We start from the raw sequence: 13,870 nt of genomic DNA on the forward strand, positions 1-13,870 counted from the left end.
TAAAACTGAATTCTGGTGACGGTCACACAACTCTGTAAATTTACTAAAACTAAAAATGGTGAATATTGTAGATTTTAAACTATACCTCAATAAGCTGTTTTTAAAAAATAAAAAAAAACTAAAGCCATAACACTAAGGCTGTCAGAAGCAGCAACACTGGTAAAGTATACTGTGGAAGGATTCCACCTACACCGATACAGGGGCAAAAAAGCAAAGCAAAAGTAGTTCAGAAGGGGACTGGAGAGGGGGGGCACAAATGAACACGAGACCAATAGGCAAAAGCAGGGTTAAAGTCAAAGCCTAAACCAAAGAACTCCACCTGCTAAAGCTATTTCCAAGGCAGACTATAAGTAGAAGAGCAATCTAATCTCAAAATCATGAGTTAAAATGCCTAGGAGAATGAGCTAAACATGGTATTCACCTCAAGCACTCTTTTAATGAGGGTGGGAATGTATCCATTTATCTTGGCACCGTGCAACATAATTTAGACAGATCCTCTATTACTACATAGATTATACTGGACCAAATAAAGTGAAGCAACATTAACGTAAAAGTCACATTTTAAAGGTTATCTTTCATTTGATTTAGCTGGATTAATACAATAATCACAAATTAAATCTTGTTCAAAGTACTTTTTAATGGTAAAGGTGCAGTGAGTTTTGAAAAACAAATACTGATGCTAAACACTTTTCTTTCCCAAAGGTTTTATACTATTATTTCTCAGTTGGCTGTAAAATTGTGAATATGCTGAAATGCCTTTCAATACATTTACAATGTCACTGCTGTATGATTTAGATTATAATTCCCTAAGGGGCAGGAGGAATACTTTGAAATGGAAACTTGCATAAGGTAACAACTAGGTGAATAAGAAAAAAAATTCTAGCTGTTGATAATTAATTCAGAGAATTCCAGAATGGAAACTCAAAATATCCAGGACTTTATAGCATAAAATCACATATAATTCAAATGACTTCTGTAATACTCATGGTATATTTATGTTTTACTCTAATGAGTATATTTTTATTTACCTAGGCTTAAGATTGGCTTCTGTTGACTTGCTGGAGTATGTAGAAGAAGTAAAGCTATTCCAATTATGACTAGTTCAACAGGAAAGTTCTGAAAGAAAAGAGAAAAAAGTTATGTATCTAAGGAGAGTATATTTAACATGAAAGACTGAAAACGTATTAATCAAAAATATTTACAGGTAGCCTGCTCTGCTAAAGGAAGAACTGGTGACTACCACAGCAGTCGTATATAATTTCAAAATGTTATCAATTATCTGGCCAAAAAGTTATAAAGCAAAATAATCCAGAGAGAAAACTCCCTAATATAAACTGATCAACATATCTCCGAAATGGCCAATCTTTGTAACTGCTGATAATTTCCTGAAATATGTATTTTAAGAACACTTCATTTCTGAAAAGTAGTTCACCTGTCAGTATACCTAATATAGGCATGATTCATCTATATAACTTGGATAATAACTTACACTAAGCAAATTTTAATAAATCACATTATTATAATTAAAAAAATTAGTGCCCAGGGAGACAAAATTATTTTTAAATTACAGTAATTTATTAAGCATATTTAAATGTAGCAAAGCAATAACCATAGAAACTTAAAATCATTAATTTCACCAAGAATACAAATAACAAAAAAGAAACAAAAGATATATATATATATATACACATTAAGTTTTAACAAAATGAAAGTGATATATTATTGTTATTTGAGGTTTCTAAATAAAGAAACCTTAATGTTATAGAATTAAAGAAGAAAGGTCTGTCAAATTTGGATAAAATTACTTCATTCTATAAAAAATAAATAAATAAATAGAAATTTACTTCAGTCTGTAAGTTTAATAGAAGCACCTACAAAGCAGAAGTACCTATGAATTATGAAGACAGGGGAAGAAAAAGAAATCATGATGATGGGGGTGGCGAGGGGGGAGGAAATCTGTGAGGTAAAGCCATGTACTAAAGAGAAGCACTTCAGAGAAAACAATTTGCTCTGACACACTCAGAGGTTACAATCTTGGAAAAGCTATTAATCCTGGCCCAAATTAATAAATATCCTCTCCCTTACCACATTATTCAATATATAGCTATTGAAGTTCTACCATATGAAACGTGAAATGAATCAAACTGCACAATTTTCTAAAGGACTTGTTTATGAACTTTTAAAAAAAACAGCAAAATAAGAAAATGAATTAGTAAAATTTTTTTTGCTGGAATATATTCAATTCAAGTCTTCTGGGACTATATAAATTCACTGTTTGGAAATACAGTTGAGCGCAATGAAGCACCTGTGTTACCTATTTGAGGATAATAAATGCATTTGGGGACCAATACACTTATGGCATATACTGTCACCCCATTCTTTGCCATATCATTTTTTTCAACTTCATTCTATTACCGGCATGTATAAAAAACAAAAAGGGAACCAACAAAATCATTTAAATACCAGTTTACTAGCAACCAAGAGGTTCAGAGACAAAGGCATTACTGTACACATAAGCTATCACTGGAACGGCCATAAATTGGGTTCTGAAATGGAATTAGAAGTATTTTAAGTGAACGGAATTTAAATGCATGAAGACACAAATGAAAATGAAATCCAGAAAAAGTAAGGAGACCGGCCCATTCAGAATAGATGGTGAAAGGAAGAGCTGGAGAGTCAAGACACCAAAAATAAGGGTAAATAATTGCAAGAGTTTTAGATTAGATTTTTTTTTTATTTGCTTGCAATTCTGAGAGTCTGAGAGTCTTTTTGTTTGCTTGCTTTACTGATTTTTAATGGACACCAAAGGATTTAACAAGAATTTTTAATAAAAGCCTGTTGGACATCACCTGTGTACAACTTCAAATATCACAGCTACTGCTGTGGTGACTGATTCTTCACAGGTGCAACCTGATGATCTTCCCTTCAGACCTCACCATACACCTCTTGCTTCCCGCCCCAGAAAAAGAGATTAAGAATTACAGAGGGTTAAAGTCCCATGCCAAATTGGCAACAGGAGCCCATGGATAAATTATTCACTCTTCACTCTAGACCCTTAGAGGGTTCTGAGACATATTTCCTATGGTTTGAAGATTCAATGGGAACGAGTAACTAGTTGCTTGTAGCAGTGACCAGTATAATACTTATACTGCGTCTCCCACCTGCCCTATTTTAGTACTACTGCCCCGTACTCTGCTCTCTAGGATCACACTCCCAAATGAACTTTTCTCATATAAGCCCTTTGTGGGGACCCAGGCTCTGTTTGACTGTGTTTTCTTTTTCTTTAATTTTTAACTGTTTATTCTGAAATGATTTTACAGTTACAAATGCTAAATAATGCATAATCCAAACAGAGATCTCCACAATACCCTCTACTCAGACACCCAGAGCTACAATTTAACATTTTGTCACATTTGCAACATCATTCTATCTATTCATCCATCCACCTGTCTATATATTTATCTATTTCCTAAACATGTGTGAATAGCAGACTCTGCTTCTACCTTAAGAGAAATCCAGATTCCACTTTTGGGGGAACTAGGCTAATTCAGAGCCTATCTGGAGAAAGAAAATAAAGTACAAAGGAGGAGTAAATGCCTTTAAACTCAACAAACGTCATAGGATCTTAATGACAGAAAATACTGAGTCCACACTTTTTGGCCTCAATTAAAGTGAAAGATATCACTGAGCACCTCCTATGTACCACAACAACGTAGCAATACCACTTGGAACAAGATAGCCCCTCATCTCCAGGCTTTTACAGTATAGTCATGGAAAAGCATTAATTAAAAAAAAAGTGAAAACATAGTGTAAGAAAAGCTACATCTAAGTGAAGCACCTAAAACAGACACAGCAGAGACATCACTCAGTTCACACAATCCCCCAGTTCATGGCTTTGCTACCTACCCTGTCCTCTGGCCACAGCTGACAGATATGAGCTAGGCCAATCAGTACCTTTCCCAGGAAGGTGAAAACTTAAACTGAGACACACAGTGTAGAAAAGCAGTTGGTACCGAGTCATTTGATGGCAGTGTCTTAGAGAACATGGATTCCTGACCTTTCCAAAGTCAGTGTTTAGTTCTTCCTTCATTTTGAAAGCTACCCAGTTTCTTCCCAATCAAAAGCATTTTTGTTTAATTTTGCTGACCAGAGTCCATTGGTTTTACTTGAAATGGAAAGGACCTTAAGTTATGGTTATTCAAACAGGGCTAAAAATAGCTCAACTAAGAATGAATCCACTGAAATGAACGTAGTCTAAGTAACACAAACATTTTCAATGTGCAATGATTTGTCTCCAATATTAGTGCAAAGAGACATTAATGTAATATTGAACTGAATACCCATCTGATAAACCCAGTGATACAGGAAAGCAGGTAGAACCTCAAAATACGTAATAAGACTGCTTTATTCTACTTTTTTTTTACCCTCAAGGACACTGGTATGGGGTTGAGAGAATTGCATGAAATTTCATAGTAAAAGTATTTTAATGGTTCTACTTATTTTTACTTCTAAGATTGTTCAAATATGAGCAAAAGGAAAAAACAATGTAAATATGAATTTTTTTCATAAATACCATTTCATTGTTTTGAATGAAATTAGTATCCTGAAATACTACATTATAACAAAAAATATTTTAAAAATTGGACTCAAGAGCCAACTTGAAGAGATTACCATTGGCCAAAGATGGACAATCTGAGTTTCAATAAGGATAATATCTGCAACTGAGTGAAATACAACAAATATGTTTAAATCTATACTTCTAAAAATTAATTTAAAAAAAATGAACAAAATGGGGTGGTGCAACAGTGGCTCAGTGGTAGATTTCTCACCTGCCATGCCAGAGACCTGGGTTCAATTCCTAGTGCTGTCCACGCAAAAAAAAAAGGAAAAAGTCAAGCATTTATTGTACTTTTCCCTATATAAACTCTACCATTGGATAACTAAATACTAGGCAAGAGGGAGTTTCTTTTTATAGAAGTACTCGAATTTATTAGCTTATAAACTTCCTAGCTTATTAGCTCAAGTGAAGAAATTATAGAATTATAACATCATTTCTGTAAATAATAATGAATTTATGGAACTAAGCATTGTTGAACATCAACAGCTATTGACATCATGAAAAGAAAGACAAACTCATTATCTTGTACCTCCTCCCTACAGTCTTGAAGTAAAAAAAAATACTGAATCTGAGCAAGCCTCTAGAACTAATTACCTATTAACAGGGAAACAGGTTAAGTATACCATGAGGATACAATCAAAAAACTCCAGAATGTAGAAAACTCTAGTTCAAATAAATCCAGGTGGGATTATATAAAACAAATCTACAAGGAAGAAAAGAGGTGGGAGGAGAGGATGGAAAGGGACCACCTTTAGTTTAAAAGATACCTAAAAGACAGATAAAAAAAAAAAATTTTTAAGGCAAAATGTATTGTAGTGTTTATCACTTAAGTGATAAAACAAAAACAAAATAAAAGGAAATTATTACTATAAAAGTTAGGGTAATTACTTTTAGATCAGACAGTGGAGGTTATGATTAGGATTGGGCATGTCTGGAACGGCTATAAAATTTCTATTTCTTGACCTAGATGATGGGTACAAGGTTATATGTCTCATATGAAAACAAATTTTTAAAATCACATGAATAAGGGATACAAGGGTAGTTCAGTGGTAGAATTTTAACCTGCCATGTAGGAGACCTTGGTTCAATTCCCACATATACTGCCCATGCACTTCCCAAAACAAACAAAAAAAAATTCAATAAATGGTGCTGTAATAACAGGATACTCACATAGAAAAAGAATGAAATGCAACCCCCACCATATAGCATACGAAAAAAAAAAATCACATGAAAAAGTTTTTGCTATGGTTCCCCTCAGACAGCTAATTCAATATCTGTAAAGGCTGGCCCCAGGAAGTTGAATTTTTTATAAACCCTGCCTTGGCAACTTTTATGCACACTCAGAACCATTTGACTGGAGTGTAAGTTTCAAGAACCTTGTCTATTTTCACCTGATTCCTATAAGACTGTGTCATAAAGTAGGTGTTCAATAAATATATGCTAAGGGGGGGATGGATGGACTTATAATGAAATAGTCATAGAATGATAGGAAAAGAGATTAAATGCTAAGAAATTATGACTGATAACTATGTTTACTACTAGTATGAATCTAGTACTAGCACACAGGAAAAATATGGGATTTACCTCCTAAGTGCACTACATTTAAGTTGATATATAACTTCTAGTAAATCTATATTTAACTATATAGTATTAACATTATTTTATACCTATGACATATAATATATATTTTCTATTACATAAATTATATGTATTATAACTATTACAGATGTGCTATACATAATTATCATGTATTATACAGTAGATGTACATGATTATATCTGTTATTTAATGTATATATTATTGTATTATGATAGATATTACTATACATATTATACATTATATATAACATACTATAATATGGAATATAACATATAATATTATTTATAGAGCTCCAGTATATGTGAAACTATTCTAACTGTAAGATTAACAAATGACAAATTAACAAATTAAGTACTTGTACTTTCCTTGGCTCCCACTGTCTACCAAAATCTGTATTCATCGATTCTCTTTCCTCACCTGCCACTCACTCCTTAACTCATTCCAATTTGGTTCCCATCGTAATCACTTCCTTGAAATTGGTTCTTCCAAAGCAAAAAATAAAATACTTGCTCCATCTTAGGAGTATTTTCCAACCTATATTTAACATCCTCCCTCCATAACAAATGACACTGCTGACAATTTACCCTTCAGATATTTTCACATCATATCTCTCTTCTGCTTGTCATATGATCCTTGTAGCTATTACTTTCTCAGGCTCCTCTTTCTCTGTATCTCCAAACGTCAACAATTTCTAGAGTTCCTGTCATCTAATCCACGCTAAAACTTCCAGCCCAAAGTAGATGTCTTACAAAACTATAACTTTAGGCTACACATCTATCCTGAATTTCAAAACGATATATCCGGGTGGTGTGATGGTTCAGTGGCAGAATTCTCGGCTGCCATGCCGGAGACCTGAGGAGACCTGAGTTTGATTCCTGGGGCCTGCCCAGGCCAAAAAAAAAAAAAAAAAAACATATATCCCACTACCTATGTTTCCATACATATTACAAATCTAGTATATCTAAAACCAAATTTATTATCTTCCTTCCAAAATCAACTACATTTCTCAAAGTAACTGGTACCATTCAATTGCCCAAAATAGAAATCTAATACTCTACCAAGGAGCCTACAAAGTTGCACTGATTTCATCTCCTCTATCTTCCTCTGCTCACTTCCATTTCCCTATTTAGTCTCTCCTCACTTCCTTCCCTACTAGTGCTGCCCTGCTCCAAACTCCACTCTACATTCCCACCAGATAGCTCTTCAACACACTAAAACATGAGGATCCTCTTCACCGAACAACGTTTAATAGCTGGCCATTGCCCAGAAGATAAAATAAAAACTTATATCTGCAGCATGAAAGACTCTTCATGATATGCCTTGCTTTATCTTTCACACCTTAATCCTTCAATAATAAACACCTTATTTTCTGAACAGGCCATGTTTCTGTGTTTAGGCACATGCTATTCCCCGAGCTGTGATTTCTTTCCCAACCTCTAGCATGTATGCTGGTGAAAAATTAGAGAGAGAACAGTCCAGAAAACTGCCCTCACTTCTTTTTTTTTTTTTTTTTAACTTTTTTTTATTAATTAAAAAAAAATTAACAAACAAAACATTTAAATATCATTCCATTCTACATATACAATCAGTTATTCTTAATATCATCATATAGTTGCATATTCATCATTCTTAGTACACTTGCATCGATTTAGAAAAAGAAATAAAAAGACAACAGAAAAAGAAATAAAATGATAATAGAGAAAAAAAAAACTATACGTACCATACCCCTTACCCCTCGCTTTCATTTACCACTATTTCAAACTGAATTTATTTTAACATTTGTTCCTCCTATTATTTATTTTTATTCCATATGTTCTACTCTTCTGTTGATAGAGTAGCTAAAAGGAGCATCAGACATAAGGTTTTCACATTCACAGAGTCTCATTGTGAAAGCTATATCATTGTTCAATCATCATCAAGAAACATGGCTACTGGAACACAGCTCTACATTTTCAGGCAATTCCCTCCAGCCTCTCCACTACATCTTGAACAATAAGGTGATATCTACTTAATGCGTAAGAATAACCTCCAAGATAACCTCTCGACTCTGTTTGCAATCTCTCAGCCATTGATACTTTGTCTCATTTTACTCTTCCCCCTTTTGGTCGAGAAGGTTCTCTCAATCCCATGATGTTAATTCTCAGCTCATTCTAGGGTTTTTCTCAGTTCTTTGATGCTGAGTCTCAGCTCATTCCAGGATCTTTGTCCCACGTTGCCAGGAAGGTCTGCACCCCTGGGAGTCATGTCCCACGCAGAGAGGGGGAGGGTGGTGAGACTGCTCATCATATTGGCTGGAGCTGCCCTCACTTCTGACACCAACTGCAAGTTCAGAGGTCCCCAAGACCACCATTAGAGTTGATAATTAGCTAGAAGGACTCATGAAACTCACTGAAAACTGTTATACATACAGTTATGGATTATTACACTAAAGGACACAATTAAAATCAGCCAAGGGAAGAAGCACATTGGACAGAATCCAGGAATGTTTCACATGAGGAGCTTCCATTTGTCCTTTCCCCATAGACTGGAGGACAGTGTTACTTTCCTGCTATACATGTGTGACAATAAGCACAGTATATTGCCAACTAGGAAGATCACCCAAGCCTTGCTATCTAGAGTTTTTAATAGGGCTCCACGGTTGACTGCCCACACACCTGATATCAGTCCCCAGTTCCTCCAGAGCAGAGCTGATATCTTTAGTCTCCAACCTCTCTAGAGGTAAAACTGGTATCATGTAGCTGAGCTTTGGTGTAAAGCCCCTCTGAAGATAGAGCAGATACCACATGGGTCAAAGTCACCATCATAAATTACATCATTAGACTGTTCAGTGACCAAGGCCTCTAGGTAAACAAAGCCATTCTTATTGGGCAGGACATTCCAAGGGCCCAGGAATCACCTCCCAGTGGCAAAGGCCACCTCTCTCTTTGGACAAGTTTAAATTCTTTACTACACAATCAGGTAAAGTCCAATCCTGCCTTCAAATCTCAATCATGCTCTACTTCACTAAATTAGTGTTCCCATTGCACTTTAAACATACTTTCATAAAAAGATTTATCTTATTATTCTATAATAACTTATTGGTATATCTATAAATCCCTTGAGGTCATAGATTTACCTTTTCATCGATGTATTCTAAAGAGCCTGGCATTTATTAAATGTTCAGTACTTGTATTCTACATGAATGAATGAAAAAAATATCACAAAGATAGACCCTTAATCGATGGTCCAAAGAATATTTAATGATTTTTTTTTATAGTAAATGGTATTAGTAACAGATCAAAACACTTCAGATACAGACTAAACTAAATAAGCACATCCCATACAGCTACTGAGAGGTTTGTTTACATAATAACTGATCAAAATTTCTTACTATCCACATAAACCTTACCTCCTTCAGAAGTTCAACACTGAGTTCTAAAAGGCGAATTAAAGATGAGCATTCCCCAGTTATCTTTAAGCTCACTTCACAGACACACAGCAACTGAAGGGTCAGCTGGGTAAGTTCAATTTTCCAGAAAATGGGATGACGCAAAAGGCTTAAGTAAACTTCCTCAATAAACAGCATCACCTCTGTTGTCTGTATTAAATCTTTTACCTGTTTAAAAACAAAAGTCATTATATGATATGAAAACAATATACAAACCAAAGAATAATTTTAAGCTATACGAGAGGCTTCTGACATTAAGATAAATTTCTCTAGACCTACAAGGACTTAAAAGAAATGAAGAAAGTCACATAACTCCATACAGGTTAAACTATATAACTCTGCCTTCTCCTTTTATCATTAACCAGAATACAATTTGCAACTGTTTTGTTACTGCTGGCTGGCTCGCCCAAATTATTTCTGTTTATCTTTCTAGCTCCTTTGAATGCAGATGTCTTAAGACAAATTATGTGACAGTACCAGCATGTTGAAGGAAATTACTGAAAACTGGTTTTTTGAGTTCTCCAAATGAACTTTCCTTTCTACAATACCAATGGAGATATTTGGAGGTAATGGGTCTACATGTTATTCTACACACTACTAAGCTCTTCATCACCAAGATATTTGCTTAGACAGCTTAACGAGAGTATCATTTTCATATGTGGCAGATATAATGAAAGATTATATTCAAATGGTAGGGTGTTTTCTCAACAGGCTAATGCATTAGATAGAAAGGATTTGGGTGCTCTTGAAAATCCCAATTCAATTCAAACCCAGCTGGTCTGATCAAAATTATGGAGTTGGTATTAAGGTTGTGTTTCTGCTCACAGCCATACTGGTATTTCCCAGAGATTATTAACAATGAACCATCTGCTTCAATCAGGAGCTTTGTGCCTATTAAATTCATCAGGAGGAAAGCCTGAAGTTGACCAGCTGTACCTTTCACCAGTGGTTACCATCATAATAACCTAAAATGACTTGTAGTTATATACAGAGAGAAAAAAGAGTTAGCAGACAAGAGGGGGAAAGTAGATATTAGAAGATCAAGGGGAAAGAGATGGCAGAAAATATTAAAATTTAGTCCAGTGACTAAATTTTTTTGCTGTTTTGTAAACATACAATGGGAAAGTCTAAAGGCCACCAAGAAAAGAGAAGGATTTGAAACAAAGTGAAGCCTCATGTTAATCTGTCAGTGTATTTTTCTGTTTGGAGATAAGCTGTTGGGGTTGGGTTGGGGCTTTCTCCCCAACATTAAACTCCCCCAGGGGATAAAAAGAAAGGCATGAGAGAGGGGAGAGTTTCATAATAGACAGAAAATATTTACCAAATTAAAAATGGCCAACACCATTCAGTAAAATTCAAGTTAAAGAATATTCATATGATAATACTACAGTGTATACCTTCTGTTGGTCACTGGATCAAAAACCCTCTGCATTTAATTTTCCATGAAAATTTGGTTTACAATACTAATAAAGTACCTATTATTTATTTAGTTATGTATGTTTAATACAAAGCCACTTTTTAAAAAAGGGAAGACTTTGGGGGGATGATAGAAATATCCTAGAACTAGATTATGGTGGGTTCCACGAAACATTAATTGATACAGTTAAACTGGGTGACTTTTATGGTAGGAAAATTTTATCTCATTGAAACTAGATTTTTTTTTTTAAGAAAGGAAACGTTTTCTCATGTGTATAAAGCATTGGGTTAAATATTAAAAGTGATGTATAATCTACTTTTCTCACGAAATTTGTAGTATACTTTCAAAAATCAAAATTCCAAGCTCAAAATTTATCCAGGACAAAATGTGATTAATTATTAAAGCTAAGTAATGAGTGCAAATTTGAAATTTTCCAAAATAAAAAAATTTGAAGATAACGTCAAAGATTTAGCATTAAACGCTCTCTAATCTTTAGCATTGTCAAAATTCTTAAAGAATAATTTCAAAGTATTGCGCCATCTTTATACAGAAATAGATCATGTATAATAGATAACGTGGGATGACAAAAATCACAAGTATTAAGAAAGAATTATTGGGACCAAAGTCAACAGAGTAAAGTTCAAGGAAGGTAAGTGCAAAACAAACAATTCCATAAACATAAAATAGACGAGCAATTGGTGTGAAAGACGAAAAATAGTAAGTGTTCCACTGAGCAGCATCTCAGCATAGGTCAATAGGATGACTTGGTTATTTACAAAAAAACTTTTTAAATTTTAATGTGATTTTTTCCCAGTGTTAATTATGGACCAGCCCACATCTACAGAACTACATTCAGTTCTAAGCAGAACACTTCATAGTAGCACATTTTAAGCCACCAATAAACTAGAGAATTCCTGGCAGAAGACAGGGAAGCATTTCACATAAAGAAAAACTGAGAAAGAGAGAAGGGGGGGGAGAGAGGAATGGAAGAAAGAGAGAGGAGCAAACAAGGGAAGGAAAGAAAAGAAGAGAAAAAGATAGGATAGAGATGGGCTTTTTAAAAAGCTTATTGTTTGGTTTGTTCTGAGAAAGATGTAGACTAATTGGCAAAGTCTTAGGAAAATGAAGGTCAATAAGAGGAAATGCTTACTAAAAAAAAAAATCATAGAAATGGTTGCCTTGCAAAATAGTGTACTTCCTATACCTAAAATACTCAATTAGTCATGGATGGTCATCTCTTAGAAGAGCATAAGAAATACTGGAAATAAGTGGGAAAAAGGAATATATTAACTCTAAGACCTCTTCCAATTCTCACATTTTATTATTCTAATAAAGCTCATTTAAGTGATTAAATGTATTTACATCACTAGTTCCACTAGTCCTAAATGATGTATTCCCCCCACCCTTTTTTCTACATATATCAACAACATTAACAAGCAATGAAGTCTCAGAAATATTCCACAGAACTCATTTCTAGAAGAACTTAGGCTTGCTAAGGGGGTTTATGAAAACAAAGACAAATATTTACCAAACAGCATGGAACAGGCTAATACAGGCACGGTGTGAAAAATGCACACTGTAGTTCAAAATGTTCTGCCTATACATTGCCTTAATGCCCATACAAAACAAAAGCCTTCGAAAAGCCACAGGAGAATTCATTTTAATTAACTTTTCTTTGGCTTGATTACAGGAAAACCCATTTATAAGGCACAAAGGGTACTCCAGTCTCTCCCTGCTAATGCAAACTTAAAACAGGTCATCTGTGATGTCAAGTGATCACTTCGAAAAATATTCAGATTCCCTCTATCAGCTAAGCAGCATGGTGCTCAAATTCTAGGTAAACAACAAACCTCAATTTTGGGATGGGATGGTCTGACATGAATTACTGACTATACTAAAAGCATAACAAATAGAAAGTTGAATTTTTTTAATCTGCAGTTATAAACACTTTTGTTCAAATTGATCTTTCCCCTGAACTCCCTCAGCATTTTATCTATACTTTTGTAAAACCCCTTTCTTTCACCCACTTTGAAATATAAGAATTAATATAATCATCTTAGCTCCCTTATTAAACTGTGAGTTTCTCAAAAGCAAGATCCATCATGGCAACCACTTATGTTGTAAGAGGGCATGTGGGAGCTGAAATCTAGCCAACACTCAGCCGGCCAAATCATGCACCCCAAGCTGTATCTGCCCAGAGGCATACCTTTTTCTAATTTGCACAAAAAGGTCCATTTTTTCCTTGTAACTGTAGCAAAGGGAGGGAGAGACAACTCTAAATTCTCTTCTGAGAAGTGTTCTCCTTAATTAGTGAAGGAAAGTTTTTATTCCTACTAATCCCAAGATGGACTATATGGATTTACATTTCTGAGAATTTAGTTAATATAATATATATAATATTAAATCTAGATTTGTTTCTTTTATCTTTTCCAAAATGTTACAAGCATTTCTAGGGCCGGTATTGTCTGAGTTTGTCAAATCATGTCGATTCTTAAATCACTTTATCAACATTTACTTATGCTGATATTAGTAAAGGATAATAAAAGTCCTTACCTGCAAACATGAAACCATATTACAACAAAGTTGAAGTATCTGTTGTTCCAACACTGATGGTTGTTCACTGCCACAAAGACTCCGGGATTGAAGTAAGACTTTTAGCAGGGCTAGTCGAAGTTCACCATATTCTTGTAACTGGGATGGTTCACAATACAGATACCATAGAAATGATGCCATTATTTGGATACATGAAATCTCTGACCTACAATTCACAAAATGCATTAGCCAATCACTGAGTAAACACAGTACCAAG

At 34.5% G+C, this 13,870-nt stretch overlaps 1 protein-coding gene and 1 long non-coding RNA gene across 9 annotated transcripts in view; one reads left to right on the forward strand and one right to left on the reverse strand.

Moving 5' to 3' along the window:
* The window catches only part of FOCAD (focadhesin), a 415,741-nt gene that overhangs the window by 273,462 nt on the left and 128,409 nt on the right, over window positions 1–13,870 (reverse strand). For all 5 annotated transcript variants that reach the window (XM_077148045.1, XM_077148042.1, XM_077148044.1 and 2 more), the window contains 3 exons: window positions 13,615–13,819; window positions 9,606–9,812; window positions 1,029–1,116 (listed from right to left, as the gene is read on the reverse strand). In XM_077148045.1, coding sequence (XP_077004160.1) covers window positions 1,029–1,116; window positions 9,606–9,812; window positions 13,615–13,819 — 500 coding nt within the window. The remainder of the gene's footprint in view (window positions 1–1,028; window positions 1,117–9,605; window positions 9,813–13,614; window positions 13,820–13,870) is intronic.
* Window positions 1–13,870, forward strand: part of LOC143673494 (uncharacterized) — a 58,632-nt gene that overhangs the window by 14,174 nt on the left and 30,588 nt on the right. For all 4 annotated transcript variants that reach the window (XR_013170406.1, XR_013170407.1, XR_013170405.1 and 1 more), the window contains exons 2-4: window positions 10,078–10,210; window positions 11,612–11,710; window positions 12,752–12,898. This is a non-coding gene — a long non-coding RNA (uncharacterized LOC143673494). The remainder of the gene's footprint in view (window positions 1–10,077; window positions 10,211–11,611; window positions 11,711–12,751; window positions 12,899–13,870) is intronic.

The sequence above is a fragment of the Tamandua tetradactyla genome, chromosome 2 (genome assembly GCF_023851605.1).
Source record: "Tamandua tetradactyla isolate mTamTet1 chromosome 2, mTamTet1.pri, whole genome shotgun sequence".
Lineage (NCBI taxonomy): Eukaryota > Metazoa > Chordata > Mammalia > Pilosa > Myrmecophagidae > Tamandua > Tamandua tetradactyla.